The 24198-nt window shown below is 48.2% G+C and overlaps 2 protein-coding genes across 5 annotated transcripts in view; one reads left to right on the top strand and one right to left on the bottom strand.

Moving 5' to 3' along the window:
* The window catches only part of ANKRD27 (ankyrin repeat domain 27), a 79104-nt gene extending 70997 nt beyond the window's left edge, over positions 1 to 8107 (bottom strand). For all 4 annotated transcript variants that reach the window (XM_007996210.3, XM_007996209.3, XM_037991500.2 and 1 more), the window contains exon 1: positions 7982 to 8107. The gene's annotated coding sequence lies outside the window, so the exon portion shown is untranslated. The remainder of the gene's footprint in view (positions 1 to 7981) is intronic.
* Positions 8108 to 8344: 237 nt separating this feature from the next.
* Positions 8345 to 14195, top strand: RGS9BP (regulator of G protein signaling 9 binding protein). The gene has a single exon (XM_073016674.1). The coding sequence runs from the start codon at positions 9154 to 9156 to the stop codon at positions 9859 to 9861; it is 708 nt and encodes a 235-aa protein (XP_072872775.1). The 5' UTR covers positions 8345 to 9153; the 3' UTR covers positions 9862 to 14195.
* The last annotated feature ends 10003 nt before the right edge of the window (positions 14196 to 24198 follow it).

Genomic DNA, 24198 nt, shown 5'->3' with positions numbered 1-24198 from the left:
TCCTAGGCCACATGCTGCACAGCCCCTGCTGCTGGGCAGCGAACAACCTGCCCACAATGTGAGCACAATTTTGCCCAACAATTACATATAATGGCTCTCTTGCTAATGTTTGACATTTTCTTTCAACAACTTATTGTCTTTATAAAAATGTATTTTTTTTTTGGTTTTATTTTATTTTTGTTTACTTTTGTAGAAATGGAGTCTTGCTGTGTTGGCCAGGGTGGTCTTGAACTCCTGGCTCAACAGGCACATGCCACCATCCTTGGCCTAAAATTTATTTTTTAAAAAATCTTATTACTACTTTAAATAGAAAAACGGTATCACTTCCAATGAAGAAAAGATCATCTTAAAGTTAAAAATTATAAAGGTAATTAATGCTATTTAAAACCTGAGAGTCCCAGCACTTCGGGAGGTCGAGGTGGGTGGATCCAGCCTGGCCAACATGGTGAAACCCCATCTCTATTAAAAATACAAAAATTAGCCGGGCATGGTGGTGCACGCTTGTAATCTCAGCTACTCAGGAGGCTGAAGTAGGAAAATCACTTGAATCCAGGAGGTGGAGGTTGCAGTTAGCCAAGATCATGCCACTGCACTCCAGCCTGGGCATCAAGAGTGAAACTCCGTCTCAAAAGACACACACACAAAAAACCTCATTGGATGTTAAGCTTGAGCCTGGGGCCTTCTCTCTTCATTAAAATGAGAAAATCAGCAGCTATTTAAAAAGTGTAAAGTAAATTTATCCTTGATACAATTAGATGAATGAAATATGAAACACAAGCTACTCTCTCACTATGTAACAGGGATCCAGAATGCCTCCTTGGGAAAACACTATGCATACATAACTCCATGATGAATTCTATTCCTTGGGACTAATGGTAAAAATAGCCACCATTTGGGAGAGTCCTTGTACCAGGCACTGTGTGATAACTTCTATACATCCTCATCTTTACTCGCTTACCTTTATTTATTTACGAGTTGGGAGTCTCACTCTACTGACCAGGCTGGAGTGCAGTGACACAATCATAGCTCACTGCATCCTTCAACTCCTGGCCTCAAGCAATCCTCCCACCTTAGCCTCCTAAAGTGCCACAGTTACAGGCCTGAGCCACCTGGCCTAGCCTAAATTTTTTGTTTTGTTTTGTTTTTGGTAGAAATAGGGTCTCGCTATGTTGCCCAGACTGGTCTCAAACTTCTGACCTCAAGTGATCCTCCTGGCCTGGCCTCCCAATGTGCTGGGATTACAAGGCATGAGTCACTGTGCCCAGTCCTCATCTTTTTTTTTTTTTTTTTGAGACAGGGTCTTGCTCTATCACTCACGCTGGAGTACACTGGTACAATCACAGCTCACTACAGTCTTGACCTCCCGGGCTGAAGTGATCCTCCTGCCTCAGCCTTCCAAGTAGCTGGGACTACAGGCATGAACTACCATGCTCAGCTCATTTTTTTTTATTCTTAGTAGAGATGGGGTCTCACTATGTTACTTAAGCAATCCTCCTGTCTTGGACTCCAAGGTGCTGAGATTACAGGCATGAGCCACTGTGCCCAGCTATTTTTTTTATTTTCAGTACAGATGGGGTCTCGCTATGTTGCCCAAGTGATACTCCTGCCTCAGCTCCCCCAAAGTGCTGGGATTATGAGTGTGAACCACCGCACCCAGCCCTCATCCTATTTTAATGCTCACAATAACTCTAGGCAAGTAGGTATCACTAGCCCGTGTCACAGATGAAGAAACTGAGATTCAGCTGGCCGACTCAAGGCTAAACAAGAGCCATTCATTCATTCATTCATTCATTCATTTACTTAGTAGAGATGGCATCTCGCTATGTGGCCCAGGCTGGTCTCAAACTCCTGGCCTCAAGTAATCCTCCCGCCTCAGCCTCTCACAGCACTGGGATTACAGGCATGAGCAACCATGCCCAGCCTAAGAGTCATACTTTATTTCCTCAGATAGAAAAGTCCACAAAACAGCCAGCCATACAGGCCCCTCACCTAATCCCCCAGGTCCAGCCAGAACTGTCTTGGCTGCAGGTGCCCTGGGTTCTGCTTGAAAAAAGCCTGTGAGCTCCCAGTCAGTCCTCCTAGGGAGAAGAGACTAGCATAAAAATGGTTGTATGTAATCCCTGCCTGGGCCCCAGGGGTGCCTCTGCAACAACTCAGCTATTTGAATTGTTAAATTCACTTGTTACTGGAGCCCAGATAATCCTTTTATGAGTCTCCACCACAGTGAGATAATGCAATTTTGCTGGTACAGAGTCACAAGAAAACAAAACTCTTTCTAGTTCCTGACATAGTTGGTTCTACGTGGCATACTGCAAAAGTAAAAGATGCTCTGGATGAAAGCCATGTGAGAAACTGGAGGCGATATGGTCAGACTCAAGCTGGGAAAAGATGCTCTTTCTGCTTCAGAAAAGATGCTGGAGGAACACCAATACTTCCACCCCCAAGATGAGGCAACAAGGACGGGCTTCCATGGACGAACTAAAAACAGAGCTGGGAGGTAAGGACCAGAGAGAGAAGAAAACAGCAGTGGTTGGGCACGGTGGCTCACACCTATAATCCAAACACTTTGGGAGGCCAAGGCAGGTGGATTACCTGAGGTCAGGAGTTCAAGACCACCCTGGCCAACATGGTGAAACCCCCCCCCCGGCTCTATTAAAAATACAAAAATTAGCTGGGCGTGGTCATGGGCACCCATAGTCCCAGCTACTTGGAGGCTGAGGCAGAAGAATTGCTTGAACCCAAGAAGTGGAGGTTGCAGTAGCCGAGATGGCACCACTGCACTCCAGCCTAGGTGACAGGCCAAGACTCCTTCACAAAAGAAAAAAAAGAGAAAAAGAAAGAAGGAAAGGAAAGGAAAGGAAAGGGGAAGGGGAAGGGGAAGGGGAAGGGGAAGAGGAAGGGGAGGGAAGGAAAGGAGGAAGAAAAAGAAAATGAACAAAAACAGCAGGGAAGGGGGATGAGGTGGAGGATGGGAAAGTAATAAGACTCCAAGCAGAGGTCAGAAAGGGGCAGAACAGCAAGGGAAGGGAAGGCCACTGAATGCCACATCAAAACACCATGTCCTTAACGAGCACTGCTGTGCGGACAGAGCCTGCTGTTATCTGGCCCCAAGTCATCTGCTTTATCTTGGACTTCAGACCTCTTGGTCACTAAAGACTGAACCCTCTGTCCAGGAGTAGAGATTCAAAGAGCTCTGTCCTTTCATCCGTGCTGTCACATGAAAAAAGATGAAAAAAAGGACCTCTGTCCAACACTGTTCTCAACCTTTCTGTCCTAGTGTTAAAAATATGTAACATGCAGGGTGCAGTAGCTCATGCCTATAATCCCAGCACTTTGGGACGCCGAGGCAGGCGGATCACCTGAGGTCAGGAGTTTGAGACCAGCCTGGCCAACACGGCAAAACCCTGGCTCTACTAAAAACACAAAAATTAGCCGGGCATGGTGGCAAACCCCTGTAATCACAGCTACTCGGGAAGCTGAAGCGTAAGAATCACTTCAACCCAGGAGGTGGCGCTTGCAGAGAGCCGAGATCATGACACTGCACTCCAGCCTGGGCAACAGAGGGAGACTCTGTCTCAATAAAAAATAAAAAAAATTAAATTTAAATTTAAAAAAAGGGCCGGGCGCAGCGGCTATCACCTGTAATCCCAGCACCTTGGAAGGCTGAGGTAGGCTGATCACTTGAGACGGAGTTCAAGACCAGCCTGGCCAACATGGTGAAACCCCGTCTCTACTAAAAATACAAAAATTAGCCAGGCATGGGCGCCTATAATCCCAGCTACTAGAGAGGCTGAGGCAGAAGATTCACTTGAGGCTGGGAGGCGGAGGTTGCAGTGAGCCAAGATCATGCCATTGCACTCCAGAGTGAGACTCTATTTCAAAAAAAAAACAAAAAACTGTAATATGCCAGGTGCAGTGGCTCACACCTGTAATCCCAGCACTTTGGGAGGCTGAGGCTGACAGATGATTGAGCCCAGGAGTTCAAAACCAGCCTGCGTAACAAAGTGAGACCCCGTCTCTACAGGAAAATCAAAAATTAGCTGGCTATGGTGGCACACACCCAGCCAGGGGAGGCTGAGGCAGGAGGATCACTTGAGCCCAAGAGGTCAAGGTTGCAATGAGTTATGATTGCACCACTGCACTCTAGCCTAGGCGACAGGGCAAGACCCTATCTCAAAAAAAAAAAAAAAAAAAAAAAAAAGGTAATAACCTCATACAATCTGGTGCTTAATGCCAGAGTTGAATTATTATATAGGGTAAAATGCTTAAAAGAACAGTTTTATACCCTGTCAAGTTTACCTGCAACAATTAGTTTGCTGGCTGGGCACAGTGGCTCACACGTGTAATCCCAGCTCTTTGGGAGGCCAACGCAGGTGGATCACTTGAGGTCAGGAGTTTGAGACCAGCCTGGCTAACATGGTGAAACCCTGTCTCTACTAAAAATACAATCAGTTGGGTGTGGTGGCCCACGCCTATAATCCCAGCTACTTGGGAAGCTGAGGCACGAGAATCTCTTGAACCCAGAAGGTGGAGGTTGCAGTGAGCTGAGATTGGGCCACTGCACTCCAACCTGGGTGGCAGAGTGAGACCCTGTCTCAAAAAAAAAAAAAAAAAAAAAGAATTACTTTGCTATTTAAAATAACATGCAAAGAAAATGGACTTTTTCTTGTAAAACTGGAAAGATAAGTGAATCTTCTTATAAAACGTGTTTAAAAAAAATTCCATCCCTGCTTGGGCTCAAATGATGGGAAAATGTACAGAAAATCCAGTTGAGTTAGCTGGAGATACCAAATACCCCTAAATGGGAGTTATCTGCAGTTATTCTACGAACAGCAGAGCCATGTGAGGCCTCAAACTAGTATTTCAGGCGGCAGTGCGCACACTCGTGGTTTTGTGGTCTTCAACCGTCCTGCCAGCCCAGATAAGTCTGGGTGGTCAGGAACCGTCTGGTGACAGCGTGCAGCCTAGCTCAGCAGAACTCAGCACGGGGAATTCACCCTCCTCAGAGATGCACTCCCTGCTGAAATCTCCCTGCGATGGCTGTTCCTGCCCTTCCAGGGCTCTAACCAAACACTCTGACCGGGAACGCTTCCCAACAGATGAGCAGTATTCTCCATTTGGTCCAATTTATGATTCAGAACGAAAAGGCGAAAAACGCAAACTTTCTATTCATCTACTTTTCATACCCATGGAAACAATGTGGTGATGTAATACATGCTGTTACAGTCACTTGTGTCCTTCTGACCTATAACATTTAGAGATCCTGTCCATATTCTTCTCAAGGCTTCTCATTAAAGCACCCAGCCCTGCGCCTGGCTCCCTGCAGACATGGAGTAACTGCTCACCCACTTGAACAAAACGATAGTGGCGCATTAAGAGGAAGCCCGAGCTCCCAGGGAGAGGTCATCCCTCACAAGAGCTGGAACTCCACTGTCCATATCCAGGGTAGGTGCGGGGCTAGCCCCAGGTCATAGCCAAGCAGGCACAAAGGCAAAAAGCCCAAAACAATCAGGATGCTCAGTGCCAGCCCAACACCGTGACAGCTGGAATGTGCAGGGTTAGAGAGAAGCCAGGACCGGAACCAGGGCGGGACCATGCAGAGAGCAGAAAAGTCTGGAGGAGCACAACAACCCTCTAAATGCCACTGCATCACCCTGTTCCCGGACCGCAGGGAGAACCACCATGCACCCTCCACCAGTATCTTGGGCAGATGGGCAGGAGCTCTAGAGCCACTTCTCAGTGTTCCTCAGACGGAGAATCAACCCCAAGACAAATCGAGTCTGGATCCTTCTGGACTGAATCCTTTCTAGGACTGGTACCTATCATGACATGGTCACATTCCTCCGCTCCTCTATGAGAGGATGGAGTCATTGGACACCAGCCTAGTGCCAGCAAATGACAGACAGGAAGAGCCCCAGCAGGGCAGATGCCACAGAAACCCTAACCGGGACACAGAAACATCACTAACAAAGACCTAGCAGCTGCTTTGGTGAGGGAGACACAGTTTAACAGCCACAAAGAGGCACAATGAAGACCCCAGGCCATCTGCAGACACCTCTGCCTGCCCTCCCAGGGAGGCTGCCGGCCAAGATTATTTCAGGTCACCAGGCAAGGCTGGGTGTAAGTTGGGAATGCAAGTCTATCCAACGTCAGAGCCCCAGGTGCATTCCTGTCCCTATGGCTGGTCAGGAGAAATCTCTGCTCCTGCTCTCATCCTGCACCCCCTTCTTCCAAGGCCTACGGGCTGTGCCTCCTGGAGCTGTCCCTTGGATTTCACTCACACCTATCCACCAGCAACAAAACAAACTCATCTTTCCAACACCCAGCTCTGCAGGATTCCTCAAAGGCTTCTCCCTACTCCCCACCAGGTGAGCCCTCAACTTCTCTGCTAGGTGCTCAGGACCTGGCATGTCTGGCCTCTGGCCACCTTTGCAGCTTCCTCACCTTCTGCTGTCTCCAAAGCTCCCCGCTGAAGGGAAAGAGGGTTTTCCCTCTTTCCACCCATTTTGTCCTGAAAACTACTATTCCCCTGGGAACAAACCCATGTAGCATGTGGGTGACTGAGAACCCCTCCTTCCACACAATGGTCAAGGCCAGGAGTACCCAAGCCCTGGCAGCAAACACCCAGCCTACTGCTCACCCAGTTAAAGGACAGACCCCCGAGTGACAGCAGGCCCCGGGGCTCAGTGCACCGGACCGTCAGGCCACCTCAACACCAGACCTCATGCCAGGCTAATCTCGAAACGATAATAGCTACTGCTCAGCAAAACGTGGTGGCTAGTACCTGTAATCCCAACACCTTGGGAGGCCAAGACAAGACCATGGCTTGAGTCCAGGAGTTCAAGACCAGCCTGGGCAACCGAGCTAGATCCCATCTCTACAAAAAAAAAAAAAAAAAAAAGCAAAAATTAAAAATTAGCCGTGCATAGTGGCATGTACCTGTAGTCCCAGCTTTACAAAGGAGGCTGAGGTGAAAGGATTGCTTGAGTCAAGGAGTTTGAAGCTGAAATGAACTATGATGGCATCACTGCACTCCAGACTGGCCAACAGAACCAGACCCTGTCTCAAAAAGAAAAAAAAAAGAAAGAAAAGAAAAAAAAAATCCACTGCTCTACTCTTCGGCCAGTGGGAAGAGTGCATTATTAAATTAAAACAGGAGCCTCTCTCCATGAAACCCATCAACTTGTAAAATCTGAGCTCTCTGCAGCCTCACAGTCCCTCCAGCACTGCCAGCAGCCCTCGTTCCCTGCATGCTCTAAATCCTCAGCGAAGACCTGTCCCTTGCTCCCTCGGCCAGCACGGGCCGCGAGTGCCTACGTCCCCTGCACCTCGAGGGGCAGCCAAGGGGGCACCGAGTGGCTCGTGCGCTCCTGGGCAGTCCATTTTCAACCAAAAGACGCAACAGACTCAGAATCCAGAACATCTCTCGGGGCGTAAGAGTTTTCCTTTAACAATCTTTACCTGTGGGGACGCAGAGACCCCGCCCCGCGAGAGGCCAGCAGCCAGGGATTCCCCGCTCCGCGCCCTCTTCACCCCCCACCCCCGGAAATCACAACCGCCGGGCGCGCGGCTAGAACCCCCATCCGCCGCCTCCCCTCCAGCAGCCCCTAGGCCGCCGGGAAACCGCGCGGCGACCGCCCGCGCCCCGCTAGGTCCGAACCCCCAGACCCGGGACCCCGGCCCCACCCGCCGGTGTCTACGCAGCGGGGCTCGGAGGACGCATTCTCCACACCGACCGCTCCCTCTCCTCCAGACTCAAGGGGCGGAGTGGGCTGGGCGCGCCGGCTGCGGACCGGGCACCCACCTGGCGACGCGGGGTCTAGGGCGGCGCGGGGCCACCTGGCGGACCCGGGAGCGGACTGCGAAGAGCAGGGAGCCCCTCCCCCCTCACTCTCCGGGCCCCGCCCGGCCGCCGCGCTCCAAGGCGCAGCCGTCCCGCGGGAGGGGAGGCGCGGGAGGAGGCCAGCGCGAGGACACTTACTTAAAAGGCTACATCGCTTCATTCCCAGCCCATCCTGGGCGGCGGTGGCACCTCCCTCGTCCACTGCTGGGACCTCGTTGCCCACCACCCTAGCGCGGCGGTCGGGCCCTGTAGCCCACCCCTTACTCCGCCGTGGGGCGGAGCCGCGCCACAGCTGACCCAGTGAGAAACCGTCGTTTCCCAGAGTGACGTGTGCACAGAGCAATCATTGAGTCCAGCCCAGCCGGAGGCGGGGCTCAGGCGGCTCCCAACGCTTCCTACTCCAGCTGGCCCCGCCCCGCGCCAGCAACTGCGCGTGCCCAGAACGTGAGGGGCAGGGCTGGGAGCCGGGGCTGACACTAGAGGTGGGGTACACGCTCGGAAGCACTGACTAGCAGAGCGCGGTGCGCCAGGGACACCCGACCCCGGCAGCGCCCAGCCCCTCGGATTGCCAGTCACTGCTCGCTTTGGGGCACGGAGGTGCCCAGTCTTGCGAGGCACCCCACGTCCTGTCGCCGAAAGGGTCCGGGAGTCAGTATAGTCGGGTTCTAGTCCCCTCACTGGTAAAAACTCCGCCGTGGCCTGGCCTGCTTTTTACCTGGGCCTCAGTTTCCCCATCCGTAAAATAAGACGTGTTTTCTCTCTCGAGCGCTAACATTCCAGAACTTGGATGGGGTGAAGGGGAGGGAGGAATGGGCGACCCACATGTGACCTCCCCGCGCGGAGCCCCGCCTACCCCTGATCCAGGGGGTGGCAGCTTCGGCCGGGACAGGCGGGGTGGGCGGGTCCTAGGAAACCCTACCCGGCCGCCCTTGGCAGCGCCTAAGGCGGAGCGCGCGGCTCTGCATCCTGCTCGCCCCGGGGTTGGCACCCACGGAGGATGGGGACCGCACCCTCAGCTTCCCAGGGAGCCACCGTGGAGGCCAGGGCGGCGCAGAGATACGGCGTGTGACTCGGGGTGCGCCTGGGAGGATGGATGAGGGAGCGGGGGACCGCTAACGGGGCTCCCTCTCCGCGCCCCGTCCGCAGAGGCGCACGTCGAGGGTCCCGGGCGGGATCCGTGGACGTTGGCGGCAGCGCCGAGCGACTCACGGACCATGAGGAGCGTTCGTGCCGCGCGGACCGAGGCCGGAACGGGGGCTAGCCGCGTCCTGCCGCGCTGAGGCGGCAGGGCCCAGCCGGAGCGCACCGCAATGGCGAGGGAGGAGTGCAAGGCGTTGCTAGATGGGCTCAACAAGACGACTGCGTGCTACCACCACCTGGTGCTGACCGTCGGCGGCTCGGCGGACTCGCAGAACCTGCGGCAGGAGCTGCAAAAGACTCGCCAAAAGGCGCAAGAGCTGGCGGTGTCCACCTGCGCCCGGCTGACTGCCGTGCTGCGCGACCGGGGCCTGGCCGCCGACGAGCGCGCGGAGTTCGAGCGTCTGTGGGTGGCCTTCTCGGGCTGCCTGGACCTGCTGGAAGCGGATATGCGACGCGCGTTGGAGCTGGGTGCCGCGTTCCCGCTGCACGCGCCTCGGCGGCCGCTGGTGCGCACAGGTGTAGCCGGCGCCTCCTCCGGTGTGGCGGCGCGCGCGCTGAGCACCCGCAGCCTGCGGCTGGAGGCGGAGGGTGACTTCGACGTCGCGGATCTGCGGGAGCTGGAACGCGAGGTCCTTCAGGTGGGCGAGATGATCGACAACATGGAGATGAAGGTCAACGTGCCCCGCTGGACCGTGCAAGCCCGGCAAGCGGCGGGCGCCGAGCTCCTGTCCACAGTCAGCGCCGGCCCCTCCTCGGTCATGTCCGTGGAGGAGCGCGGAGGGGGTTGCGACCCCAGGAAGGCCCTGGCCGCCATCCTTTTCGGCGCCGTGCTGCTGGCGGCTGTGGCCCTAGCCGTGTGCGTGGCGAAGCTGAGCTGATGGACATCCGACGGCCGCCTGCTGCCGCCGCACCCTCCCCAGAGAAAAGACTATTGGGTGTGGGGTCTGGCCTCTGGAAGGGGAGTGGTCCTAAAACCCCGTGTGTTCATGGGGACACGCGCGTTTCCAGTGCACATCTGCCTGGGCAGGATACGGTTTCCACTTGCTGGCCCAGGAGGAGTTAACTTTGCGCCGGCCGTCAGGGCATTACCGCTAACGTCTGCAGGAGCTTTATTCCCTATTAGTAGAAAACCGTCACAGTGACCCCAGATCCCTCCGAGTTAATGAATTAACATGTGTGCTGTTGGGGCATCTTTATAGGGAGTCCGACTTTGGTGCCCACCCCTGCCAGTGTCATCCCCTCTCCTCGCGGGACAGTTTGAAAAGGTGGGTGGGGTGGGGTGAAGTTTGGAGAGGGGCGCTTTTTGGTTCTATGTGGTTGGTCTGTTTCCTGGACAAGAAAAATTGCAATCAAATGTCAGCAGTTTTTATTACCTTAATCTTTCAGGACCTAAATTTAGGAGAGTGTCCTGAGAGCAGTTCATACAAAGGGCTTTCTCTAAGACGCGCTACAGCGCTTCCTAACAGAGTTTATCCATTCGTCCCCAAAAGCAGCTAGAAGAGATTTGAGGTCATGACCTCCCACTGCTGCTCAGGGGCTGACCCTATTTAGGAAACTAAAAAGGGTGGGTTGAACCCACTCTCACGGACTTGGATCCGGTGCGCACACTTGCCTGCGGAAAGGGGCTCTCCCCAGCCATCCAGAGATGGGGGTAAGAGGAAGAGCGGAGGCTTGGGGTGGGGCCACCTGGTGTTTAAACAGGCACTTTCTCCTTCTCTGGGGCTTATTTTTGTTCCAGAGCTAGACCAGAGTGTTTGATCCTCCTTTGCAGGAGGGCTGGGAATCCTCTTTAGAGCACTTAATCCTATTTATCCCCTGGAATGTGCGTGCTGGCCAGTAGGAGGGCTGGCTTTGGCAGCTCCCTGACCCCCGCGCTGCCCGCCCCTCCGGGGTAATGTGGCATTACTGGCCCACAGAGGTTTTGAGCCAATCAGCTCTGAGACTGGGTTAGAATGTAACAGCTTTAACTGGGAATTTAAGAAGGTTTTTAAGAAGCTTTTAAAAAGTAATAATCCTCTGAAAGAAAAATGACGTAACCACAGCGTGTACTATAAAAGCTGTTTTTTAAATAAAGAACGCTGGGCAATGAATTAATACCTGCCAATGAGTCAAACATAGCATCTTTACACAGATACTTACTTTTAAATATACATTGCATCTACTTCTGAAGTTAATAGTCTTCCCCCCCCCCCTTTTTTTTTTGTTGAGACAGGGTCTCCCTCTGTCACCCAGGCTGGAGTGCAATGGTGTGATTGTGGCTCACTGCAGCCTCCAAATCTTGGACTCAAGCTATCCTCCTACCTCAGCCTCCTGAGTAGCTGGAACTACAGGTGTGTGCCACCGCACCTGGCTAATGTTTTTTAAGGCAGTTAATTAATTAATTTATTTTTCTTTTTCTTTAGAGACAGGATCTTGCTGTGTCGCCCAGGCTGGAGTGCAGTGGTGCAATCAGCAAATCACAGCCTTGAAATCCTGGGCTCAAGCTCTCCTCCCATCTTACCCTCCCAAGTAGCTGGGACTAAAGGTGTGCACCCCTACGCTCAACTAATTTTTTGTAGAGACAGAGTCAGGCTATGTTGCCCAGGCTAGTCTCAAACTCCTGGCCTCAAGCAGTCCTCCCACCTAGGCCTCCCAAAGTACTGGGACTACAGGCATAAGCTACCATGCTCAGTCTAAAGTCAGTATTCTTTATTTTTTTCTATAATTTCACTGCAAAATAAAATCTATATGCTTGAGTAGCCACACAGGTGCAAATGACAGAACGTTAAGTGGCTTCTAATTCTTTCCATCAACAAGTAAGAAAATGCTTGGTCCTTGATCTCAGGATGACATCTGCCTGAGCAGTGCTGCCAAATCCTGCCTGTGGTCCAGAGAGAGCTCTGTCCCATTCTTGGGCAAGTTAGGCTCTAAAAACAGATGCATTTAACTTTCTTTTATTTTCTTTTTTGAGACAGAATTTCAGTCTTGTTGCCCAGGCTGGAGTGCAATGGTGTGATCTGGGCTCACTGCAACCTCTGCGTCCTGGGTTCAAGCAAATCTCCTGCCTCAGCCTCCCGAGTAGCTGGTATTACAGGTGACTGCCACCAGGCCTGGCTAATTTTTGTATTTTTAGTAGAGATGGGGTTTCACCACATTGGCCAGGCTGGTCTTGAACTTCTGAACTCAGGTGATCTGCCCACCTTGGCCTCCCAAAGTGCTGGGATTACAGGCGTGAGTCACCTCGCCAGGCCACAATTAACTTTCTAAAGGTAATTTGCAATAAATTCCAGAGACTTTGGCTGAAAACCGACAAGGATTTTTTTTTATTCTTTTTTACCCCAGAAGTGAGAAGGGGGGTGACCAGGGGAAAGGAATTAGCCATTTTTCACACGGGCAGCTTGGAGGACCAAGGGGCAGAGGTAGATAGCAGAAGGGGTGCTGTCAGGACACCCAGATTTAAGAGTCACTCTCCCCCCAACCCCCCACTACTCCTCAGGAGGAGTAAGAGATTCCAGAAGCTCAGATAGGGCAAATGTGGGATCTGTGTTTGTGTCTGTGATCATGCTTTTAAAAGACCCACAAGGTCTTAAGCTGATTAAACGTTTTGCAATTACTTTTCTTTTCTTTTCTTTTCTTTTTTTCTTTCTTTCTATTTTTTTTTTTTAGAGACTGGGTCTCTCTCTGTTGCCCAGGCTAGAGTACAGTGGCACAATCATAGCTCACTGAAGCCTCAAACTCTTGGACTTGAGAGATCCTCCTGTCTCAGCCTCCTGTCTGGGACTACAGGCATGCACCATCACACCCTGCAAATTTTAAAAATATTTTTATTTTTTAGTTCTTGTAGAAATGGAGCCTTTATTATGTTGCCCAGGCTGGTCTCAAACTCCTAGGCTCAAGCAGTCCTCCCATTTCAGCCTCCCAAAACCCTGAGATTTATAGGTGTGAAACACCATGCTTAGCTGACAATTACTAATAACAAGTACCTCCTGCTTCACCCAGTGTGGGTGAATCTGAATAGGGGTCACTTCAAATTCTTTTGTGCCTCATTGCCCAGAGTGTCTTTGGAGATGACATAGAACATTTTTAAGCCCTTCCTCCCTCATATAGAGTCTCTTGTTACCTTCCCCAGAGTCTCATCTCTCTCTAGCAAGAGAAGGCTAGGACATTTCATAACCCTGTGTTGGAAAATATACCTAGGCCTGCACAGTGACTCAAGCCTGTAATCCCAGCACTTTGGGAAGCTAAGGCAGGTGGATCACCTGAGGCCAGGAGTTTGAGACTAGCCTGGCCAACATAGCAAAACCCAATCTCTACTAAAAAATACAAAAATTAGCTGGGTATGGTGGCACATGTCTGTAGTCCCAACTACTCAGGAGGTTAAGGCAAGAGAGTCGCTTGAATGCTGGAGGTGGAGGTTGCAATGAACAAGATCGTGCCACTGCACTCCAGCTTGGGCAACAGAGCAAGACTCCATCTCAAAAAAAAAAAAAGAAAGAAAGAAAGTGTATCTAAAAATAAAGTCCTAAAGGTATTCTACTGTTTCTAAGATAGGGAACCTCTGTGTTTTGGTTTATGAATTTAAAAAAAAAATGGTTTAGCAGAACCTATTGTTGAAATAACCCATCAGATACGTGTTTCACTGAGGGCAGTGGGACAAACAAGGTTATTCTCTTTTTTTTTTTTTTTTTTTTTGAGACAAGGTCTTAATCTGTCACCCATGCTGGAGTGCAGTGGTGCAAATGTAGCTCATTGCAACTTCAAACTCCTGGGTCTGAGTGATCCTCCTTTCTCAGCCTCCTGAATTGCTAGGACTACAGGCTTGTACCACCGTGCCCGGCAGGATAAACAAGTTTTTGTTGTTGTCCCTCTTTCCACCCACTTGGCTTATCTTTGGGTATTTAGTTATATGTGGATCAGATATGTACTTGATTCTGAAGGTCTTCTGCTCTCTGAAAGTAGTGATAAGATCTTGCAAAAGAAAAAGCTGAATTACAATAAATATACTCACCCTGTGGATCTATTAATGTAAACAGCTCTTTGAGTTTGAAAATTTTACGTATTAGGGGTATTTGGTATTATTTGGAGTTATGACATTGCCTAATAGAACTTCTGCTATACGATAAGCAAAGTCACTTTCTGCCTTGTTTAATAGGCTGCTCTCTAGCATCTCTGTTCTCATTTTTATATATAATGCAAGAGATTGCTTTCTAATAGAAGCCTGATTAAATAGAGATGTTTGATGCATAAGTCATTAATTTTCTGTGAACATTTAGTATGATCTTAAACCATGATACAAGTGTAGGAAAAAAAAACAAAAAAATTCAAACTGTGTTAGCTGACACTGAAAAGACAAAAACTTGGAATGTCAAGGCTTTTATCATGGAAACTTTGATTTCAGAAGAATGTGATCTGGGCTTTTGTTATTAGTAAAAATAATATTTGTAGGAGAAAAAAATGCCTGGCAAATTATTTTTATGTGTTCTAAGAACACATGATTTTTTTCTTTTCTTTTTTTTTTTTTTTTTTTTTTTGAGGCAGAGTCTCGCTCTGTCGCCCAGGCTGGAGTGCAGTGGTTGGATCTTAGCTCACTGCAAGCTCCGCCTCCGGGGTTTACACCATTCTCCTGCCTCAGCCTCCCGAGTAGCTGGAACTACAGACGCCCGCCACCTCACCCGGCTAGTTTTTTTTTTTTGTATTTTTTAGTAGAGATGGGGTTTCACCGTGTTAGCCAGGATAGTCTCAATCTCCTGACCTCGTGATCCGCCTGTCTCGGCCTCCCAAAGTGCTGGGATTACAGGCTTCAGCCACGGTTGTTTTTTTTTTGTTTTGTTTTTTTTTTTGAGACGAAGTCTGGCTCTATCACCCAGACTGGAGTGCAGTGGCACAACCTTGATCACCTTGGCAACCTCCACCCCTTGGGCTTAAGCGATCCTCCTGCCTCAGCCTCCCAAGTAGCTGGGATTACAGGCGCCCAGCTAATTTTTTTTTTTGTAGAGACGCGGTTTCACCATGTTGCCCAGACTTGTCTTGAACACCTGAGCTCAAGCAATCCACTTGCCTCGGCCTCCTAAAGTGCTGGGATCACCAGCATGAGCCACCACTCCCAGCCGCCGTTTTTTTGTTGTTGTTGTTGTTTTTTGTTTTTAAGACAGGGTCTCTCTCTGTCACACAGGCTGGAGTACAGTGGTAAGATTGTGACTCAGTGCAGCTTTGAATTCCTGGGCTTCAGTGATTCTTCCACTTGAGTCTCTCGAGTAGCTGGCACTACAGGTGCTTGCCACCACACCCACCTTATTTAAAAAATTTTGTGTAGATATGGGGTTTCCCTATGTTGCCCAGGCTATCTTGAACTCCTGGGTTCAAGTGATCCTCCCAGCTCTGTCTCCCAAAGTGCTGGGATTACACGCATGAGCCACTGTGCCCAAGCTAAGAATGTGTGCTTTTAAATCCCACAAGGAAAAAAAATATTTTTGGTAAATAAAATTAGAGCATAAATATCATGATTGACCTAACGTTTATCGTAAGCAACATAAAAGATATGTGATATTGAATGACTAAAAAGTAGTTTTGGTTAAAGAGAGTTCTAGTTTCCATGAGGACTCTGACAATGCTGCATTTTATTTTACTTTTTAATACACACATTGGTACATGTTTAACTGCTATACTCCTTTTTCACAATGTACTTCTCTGTTCTGCAGTGAATGCTTTTTAAGGGTGGGAACCCCAGGGCATGAAATGAATGCAGTAGAACTGGCCTCTACATTTCTTTTGGGTGCGTCTCCTCCTGCAAAGCCTGGCCAGCTGTGATGGGCAGAGGACACTGCCTCTCTCTCCAAGTACCTCAATAAGTCATTGACCTCTTGTGCCTCACGTCTCTCATTTGCAAAATGAGGGTCCTACCTGATTAACTCAAAGATTCCCCTTCTAGAGCTTAAAACATTGAACAGAATGCAGTTAAACAAGAATGGGCTATGTTTGTTGGTTTTGTTTTGTCTTTTTTGGTGTAGTTGGTTGGTTTTTGTGTATAATGGAATGGAATCATATCATTTGCTGGTTATTGTCTAATATTAGTTTCAAAAACTAATAAAAAATATTTTAAAACTTCAAATTAATTTTCAAAATCAGAATTAACTAAGTGCATCATGATTTCAGTGCACATCAGAATTAGTGGATGGGCTTAAAAGCAAATGTGTGTAAATGCTACTTATTGGTAGTATTTAAATTAGATTAAGAATTTAAATTCAGGCTCTAAGTCGGAGTCTAAGAAAGCCCACTGATTATTAAAACAGTCTGTTTTACCCAGCAATCCAGGCCACCTGAACATTGGATTCTGGGAAACAGTAGATAGGAAGCTCTGTCATTTGTGTTGGAGCCTGGGAGAATCCTATCCCATAAGTAATTTTATAGCCTCAGAACTGCATGAGCTGCTTTATTGCTGGGAAACACGGGTATAGCCTAGCTTGATTTTGTATGTGGCATCAGATCTAAGGTGGAATTCAGGACTTCCTGTCTTCTCTTTGATTTTGTTTTATTTTTAGACATGTTTTATTTTGTTGTATTCATTCATTCATTCATTCACCTTCAGAGACATGGTCTGGCTCTGTTGCCCAGGATAGAGTACAGTGGTGTGGTCATAGGTCACTGCAGTGTTGAACTCCCAGGCTCAAGCGATCCTCCTGCCTCAGCCTCCTTAGTAGCTGGGATGATAGGCGCATGCCCTACCATCCCCGACTTTGTCTACTTTTTGAATGATGTTTCAAACTAGAAGTTCTATTAATTTAAAAAATTAAGGATAGTATGCCATAATTAAAAGTAATAACTTACTGGGAAAAGGCACCCTCCAATGATTCAGACATCAACTTGTGATTTAAAAAAACAAAAAAATAGGAAAAAAATAAAATTAAATAAAAATAAAACAACAACAAAAAAAATAGAAACAGGGCCTTGCTATGTAGCCCAAGCTGGTCTTGAACTCCTGGCCTCAAGTGATCCTCCACCATGACCTCTGAAAGTGCTGGGATTACAGGTATGAGCCACTGTGCCCAGCCTCAACTGTTGATTTTTTTTTTTTTAAGACGGAGTCTCACAATGTCACCCAGGCTAGAGTGCAGTGGCAGAATCTTGGCTCACTGCAGCCTCCACCTCCCTGAGCCACCGCGCCTGGCCTCTTTGAGATGGAGTTTCATTCTTGTTTCCCAGGCTGGAGTACAATGGTGTGATCTCAGCTCACTGCAATCTCTGCTTCCCGAGTTCAAGCGATTCTCCTGCCTCAACTTCCCCAAGTAGCTGGGATTACAGGCACCTGCCACCACGCCCAGCTAATTTTTTGTGTTTTTAGGAGAGACGGAATTTCACCATGTTGGCCAGGCTGGTCTCAAGCTCCTGACCTCAGGTGATCCACCTGCCTCGGCCTCCCAGAGTGTTGGGATTACAGGTGTGAGCCACTGTACCTGGCCTTTTTAAAAAATATATATTCTTAATTTTTGAGATTTGAGTGGGAGTGAACATCCCGATCAATGTATTTACCCTTCACAGATTTCATTACATAAGAAGATGTTCAGGATTATAAATCTCCAAGTGCTTTTCCACAATGTGATTTTTTTCTTCTGAGACAGTCTCACTCCTGTTGCCCACACTGAGGTGCAGTGGCGCAATCACTCCTTACTACAGCCTCTACTTCCTGGGCTTAGGTGATCCTCCTACTTCGACCTTCTGAGTAGCTGGGACTACACACGTGTGCCACCATGCCCGGCTAATTTTTGTATTTCTAGTAGAGACAGGGTCTCACTATGTTGCCCAGGCTGTTCTCAAACTCCTGGGCTCAAGCAATCTGCCTGCTTCAGCCTCCCAAAGTGCTGGGATGACAGGTGTGAGCCACCCTGCCCAGCCCACAATATGATTATACTCAGATTTTAATGCAGGATGCAATCCAAGAAGATAGGTCTCCATATGAAAGATCTTTGGCTATGGTCAACACAGATCAAAGTCATATTTCCAATATTGTCTTTTCTGGCTGTTAGGAACTGACCAAAGGTCATGTTGCAGTCTTCTCTCCATGAGGACAAGATGAATAATATCTGGAAAGATGTTTTTCTCATTTACTTATTTTTCATCTCATTCCATAGAAGATTCTGGGTGTTTTTATTGCAGTACCATGAGATCTTGGGCATACTTGTTCTCTGGTGTTTAAGTTGAGAATTTTGTTTTGTTTTGTTTTTTTCAGACAGAGCCTTGCTCTGTCACCCAGGCTGGAGTGCAGTGGTGTGATCTCAGCTCACTGCAGCCTCCACCTCCCGGGTTCAAGCAATTCCCGTGCCTCAGCCTCTGGAGTAGCTGGGATTACAGGTGCATGCCACCACGCCCAGATACTTTTTGTATTTGCTAGAGATGGGGTTTCACCGTGTTGGCCAGGCTGGTCTCAAACTCCTGATCTCGAGTGATCCGCCCGCTTTGGCCCTCCAAAGTGCTGGGATTACAGATATGAAGCACCGCACTGGCCTGAGAATTTTAAAATTTTAAGGCTTATAAGACCAATGTAAATAAGCCAAATAAGAGCTCCAGTTGTCAAAAGGATTTAAAGAGTACTTCTAGCCAGGTGCAGTGGCTCATGCCTGTAATTCCCAGCACTTTGGGAGGCTGAGGCGAGCAGATTACTTGAGGTCAGCAGTTTGAGACCAGCCTGGCCAACATGGTGAAGCCCCATCTCTACTAAAAATACAAAAATTAGCCAGGTATGGTGGCATGCATCTATAATCCCAGCTACTTGGGAGGCTGAGGCACGAGAATCACTTGAACCCCAGAGACAGAGGTTACAGTGAGCTGAGATCACACCACTGTGCTCTAGCCTGGGCAACAGAGTGAGACTCTGTTTCAAAAATGTATGTATTTAAAGAGTACTTTTAATATGCTGGTACCAGAAAGCAAAGTTGAGTGTCCCCTGCTTGTACGTATGTATTAGGTATATGGAAAGATCTACAAGGAAATACAGAAATAAAGATATTAATATATATTAATATTTAACAGTGGTAGGATTATGAATGGTGCTTTTCAAGATTTTTCCTGAACGAGATTATATTGTTTTCACAATAAAATTTTGAATAATTTTGTCATCTAGAAAATATTATTCCGTTGTTTAAATTGGAATCCCAGCTACTTAGGAGGCTGAGGCAGGAGAATCACCTGAACCTGGGAGGCAGAGCTTGCAGTGAGTTGAGATCATGCCACTGCACTCCAGCCTGGGCCACAGAGCAAAACTCCGTCTCAAAAACAAACAAAACAAAAGTAAATACAGGCCAATTGTGGTGGCTCACACCTATAGTCCCAGCACTTTGGGAGGCTGAGGCAGGTGGATCACCTGAGGTCAGGAGTTCGAGATTAGCCTGGCCAACATGGTGAAACCCTGTCTCTACTAAAAATACAAAAATTAGCCCAGTGTGGTGGTGCATGCCTGTAGTCCCAGCTACTAGGGAGGCTGAGGCACAAGAATCACTTGAACCAGGGAGGCGGAGGTTGCAATGAGCTGAGATTGCACCACTGCACTCCAGCCTGAGCAACAGAGTGAGAGTCTGTCTTAAAAAAAAAAAAGTAAATACAGTTAAATTCACCCTAAAGGTGTGCAATAATGTACCAATAATGTAAACACTACTACAGCCAAGAAGATATAGAACGTTTCTATCACCCCAAAAAAGCTCCCCCATGTCACTTTGTAGTTCTCATCCAAACTACCATGAGATATCAGTTTGTAAAGGTCTCTCTCTTCAAAGAGGGAAAGGGCAGGTTGGGTTTTATGCCTCCCAGGGTCTGTATTACACAAGAAAGTCATATTCAGCAGGTTTTGGGGTAAAGCTATACATATTTGGGGGGGGTTGACCACATGTGCAATGGGTAAACATATAGGTAACATACATCTCCCATGTTTATTTTGGAGCAAGGTTGTGTCAGAGGCATTTGAACCAGAGCAACTCCATCTTGTATAGGGGCTGGGCAAAATAAGGCTGAGACTGGTACAGGAGTTAAGAAGAATTTAGTTAGGCAGATAGCAAGGGCACGGAAGTCCTCCGTAAAGTTTTCCTTTCTAACGAAGAGCAGCCTGTAAAATCCAGCTGCAGACATAGATCCGACAGGTGTGCCACTCCTGTTGAAGATGGCGGCTTCATCTTCCCTTCTCTTTGTCGGCCACGTGTACTGTAAGAAGCAGACAAGATGACACGGATCAATTGGAAACCATGTGCATGATAAGATTAGGGTGGTGTGACCAGCCTTCCCCAAAATCATGCCACTGCACTCTAGCCTGGGGCGACAGAGTGAGAGACCCTGTCTCAAAAAAAAAAAAAAAAAAAAATGCTGGGAGCGGTGGCTCAGGCCTGTAATCCCAGCACTTTGGGAGGCCAAGGCGGGTGGATCACATGAGGTCAGGAGTTTAAGACCAGCCTGGCCAAGATGGTGAAACCCTGTCTCTACTAAAAATACAAAAATTAGCCGGATGTGGTGGCAGGCGCCTGTAATCCCAGCTACTTGGGAGGCTGAAGCAGGAGAATCGCTTGAACCCAGGAGGTGGAGGTTGCAGTGAGCCGAGACCATGCCACGGCACTCTAGCTTGGGCAACAGGAGCAAGACTCCTCAAAAAAATAAAATAAAAATAAAGGCTGGTGTTGCTGCGTTGGCTCACGTCTGTAATTGCAGCACTTTGCAAGGCCAAGGCAAGTGGATCAGTTGAGCACAGGAGTTCAACATCAGCTTGGGCAACAAAGCAAAACCTTATCTCTACAAAACATACAAAAATTAGCCAGTTGTGGTGCTGTAGTCCCAGCTACTCAGGAGGCCGAGGTGGGAGGACCACTTGAGCCTGGGGGTGTCCAGGCTGTGGTGAGCTGTGACAGCATCACTGCACCTGGGCCACAGAGTGAGACCCTGTCTCAGAAAAAAAAAAAAAAATGAATAACCACCTAAAAATAATTTCTCAGAATGATTTTAAAGAAGGTTTTATTCTTTTCTCTCTTTTTTTTTTTTTTTTTTTTTTTTGAGATGGAGTCTAAGTCTGTCGCCTAGGATGGAGTGCAGTGGCACAATCTTGGCTCACTGCAACCTCTGCCGCCTGGGTTCAAGCAATTCTTCCGCGCCACCATACCCAGCTAATTTCTGTATTTTTAGTAGAGACGGGGTTTCACCCTGTTGACCAGGCTGGTCTCAAACTCCTGACCTCAGGTGATCAGCCCACGTCGGCCTCCCAGAATGCTGGGGTTACAGGCATGAACCACAGTGCCAAGCCTACACTGTGATTCTTGGAGTACAAGATGTTACTGGTCATTCATTCATAGGTGAATCTCATGTATCCTCCATGACATACCTTGGGTTTTTTTGGCAGGTTAACCCAACTCACCTGTGAGACTGACACATCTCCAAGCTTAAGTAAACTCTTTATAGCTAGCCCTGTAGATCACACTCTATTCCTTTTTTATTTTTATTTATTTATTTATTTATTTAATTTTTAAGATGGAGTCTCGCTCTATCGCCCACGCTGGAGTGCAGTGGTGCAATCTCGGCTCACTGCAAGCTCCACCTCCCGGGTTCACACCATTCTGCCTCAGCCTCCCGAGTAGCTGGGACTACAGGGACCTGCAACCATGCCTGGTTAATTGTTTGTATTTTCAGTAGAGACGGGGTTTCACCGTGTTAGCCAGGATGGTCTTGATCTCCTGACCTCATGATCCACCTGCCTCGGCCTCCCAAAGTGCTGGGATTACAGGCGTGAGCCACTGTGCCTGGCCCCTTTTTTATTTTTAACTGAAAAACGTGGTAATAAATAACAGAAGTCAGTTTGTGCTTGTTGACCAGAGATTGAAATAAAGCCTACTAGAAGCTGGGTAAACAGCTACATGACATGTTTGTAAAGTTTTTTTTTTTTTTTTTTTTTTTTTTTACACTTTCAGGATTACACGTGTTCTAGTAAGTCAAACAAAGAAATCTCTTGGCTGGGCATAGCAGCTCAGGCCTGTAATCCCAGCACTTTGGGAGGCCGAGGCAGGCGGATCACCTGAGGTCAGGAGTTCGAGACCAGCCTGGCCAACATGGAGAAACCTCGTCTCTACTAAATATACAAAAATTAGCCAGGTGTGGTGGTGGGCGCCTATAGTCCCAGCTACTTGGGAGGCTGAGGTGGGAGGATCACTTGAGCCTGGGAGGCTGAGGCTGCGGTGAGCCAAGATCACGCCACTGTACTCCAAACTGGGCAACAGAATGAGACTCCATCTTAAAAAAAAAAAAAAAAAGGAATCTCTTATAGTACAGATAGCTAGAGAGGATCGCTAGAACAGAAGAATTGCTATCCCACCAAACTGGGGTGTGCTCACCCAGTTCAGTAAAGCCAAACACCCACACCAACGTTTGCAGTGGTAGAAAAGGGGCTTAGTTGCAGGGCACCAAACAAGGAGAATCTGGCGGCTTATGCTTAAGGCTCAACCTCATTTTGAAGGGAGGGGTGAGTCAGGGGAAGCGCAGAGATCATAGGTGGATTTGAAGATTTTCTGATTTGTGGGCTGGGTAAGGTGGCTCACGCCTGTAATCCCAGCACTGTGGGAGGCCGAGGCAGGTGGATCACCTGAGGCCAACATTTCGAGATCAGCCTGGTCAACACAGGAAGACACTGTTTCTAAAAAAAAAAAAAAAGAAGAAGAAAGAAAAGAAAAAATTAGCAGGATGTGGTGGCACACACCTGTAGCCTGTAGTCCTAGCTACTCAGGAGGCCAAGCTGGAGGATCCCTTAAGCTTAGGAGTTTGAGACTGCAGTGAGCCATGATTGTGCCACTGCACTCCAGCCTGGGGGACAGAGTGAGACCCTGTCCCTTAAAAAAAAAAAAAATTCTGATTTGTGATTGAAGGAGGTGAAGTTTTGCCTAAAAATTTGGGATCAGCAGAAATGAACGTTGTCTCTGGCCTATGGGTGTGACTCCTTCCAAGCATTTCAGGGAGAAATTTAGAACAGAGAACAGTGGTCAGAGATTAGTCCCCCATCTTCTCAGATCTCTGTGCCAGAGGATCCATTGTAGGGGACTGCGTTTCTGAAAAACAATTCAAGGATATATGTTAAGATGCTATCTTTAATTTCTATAGGGAACCAAACATCTCAGGATTCTAACTCCCTTGGTTATTGTTTTATGTTTATTTATTTATTTAAATATTTATTTTGAGACAGTCTTGCTCTGTCACCCAGGCTGGAGTGCAACGGCACGAGCTCAGCTCACTGCAACCTCCACCTCCCGGGTTCAAGCGATTCTCGTGCCTCAGCCTCCCGAGTAGCTGGGATTATACGTGCACCACACCCAGCTAATTTTTGCATTTTTAGTAGAGATGGAGTTTCACCATATCGGCCAGGCTGGTCTCGAACTCCCAGTATCAGGTGATCCGTCCACCTCGGCCTCCCAAAGTGCTGGGATTACAGGTGTGAGCCACTGCACTAGCCAAGATGTTATCTTTAGTTTCTATAGGGAACCACACATCTCAGGATTCTAACTCCTTGGCTATTATTTTAAGTGACTGTTATCTTCTTGCTCATCACAGTGCTCATTTATCTTTCAGGGCTCGCTATGTGCCTGGAATTTCCCTTGAAGGAACTCAGGATTTTCCTTTATAGAAATGTTTTGGTGGGGTGGGGGGGCACAGGCCCCTGAGAGGGATCCCGGCTCCATCTCAGAAGAAAGAGTTAAGTGTCTTTAGCTAGAAAGTGAGCAACTGTTGTCATAAACAAAGCTACCTGATCGATCTCTTGTGACCCAGCGGCACAGCATAATTGCTGTGCTTGTCAGGGATGGCTGTGTGCACACCCACAGCCAGGCCTGAGCAGCTGGCACCGTGCCACAGGCAGAACAGGGCAGGGCACTCTGAGAACATGCTGGCCAGTTTGGAGACAGATTCCTCTATTTGCTGGTTGTGCGACTTTCACTAAATCACTACTGTGAATTGTCTTTTCATATCTCTTGCCCTTTTTTCTACACAGTTGTAGGGTTTTTCTTCTCCATTTTTCCTCAACTCTTATCCTTTGTGACGGACGTTGCAGATAATTTTCCAGTGGATCATTTATCTTATACTTTGCTGATGGTGTTTCTTGTCATAATAAAGTTATATATACGGACAGAGAGTACAATTGATCAATTCTTTATTGCCTCTAGATTTCAAATCAAAGGTTATACAGAAGTTATCTGTTTTCTTCTAATGCTTAGATGGCTTCATTTTTTTTTAAT

Source organism: Chlorocebus sabaeus, chromosome 6 (genome assembly GCF_047675955.1).
Source record: "Chlorocebus sabaeus isolate Y175 chromosome 6, mChlSab1.0.hap1, whole genome shotgun sequence".
Lineage (NCBI taxonomy): Eukaryota > Metazoa > Chordata > Mammalia > Primates > Cercopithecidae > Chlorocebus > Chlorocebus sabaeus.
The sequence above is the reverse complement of the archived record's forward strand: the minus strand, read 5'-3'. Positions and strand labels throughout refer to the sequence as shown.

Coding starts and splice junctions, on each gene's coding strand:
- RGS9BP (XM_073016674.1), top strand. CDS start 9,154: ATGGCGAGGGAGGAGTGCAAGGCGTTGCTAGATGGGCTCAACAAGACG.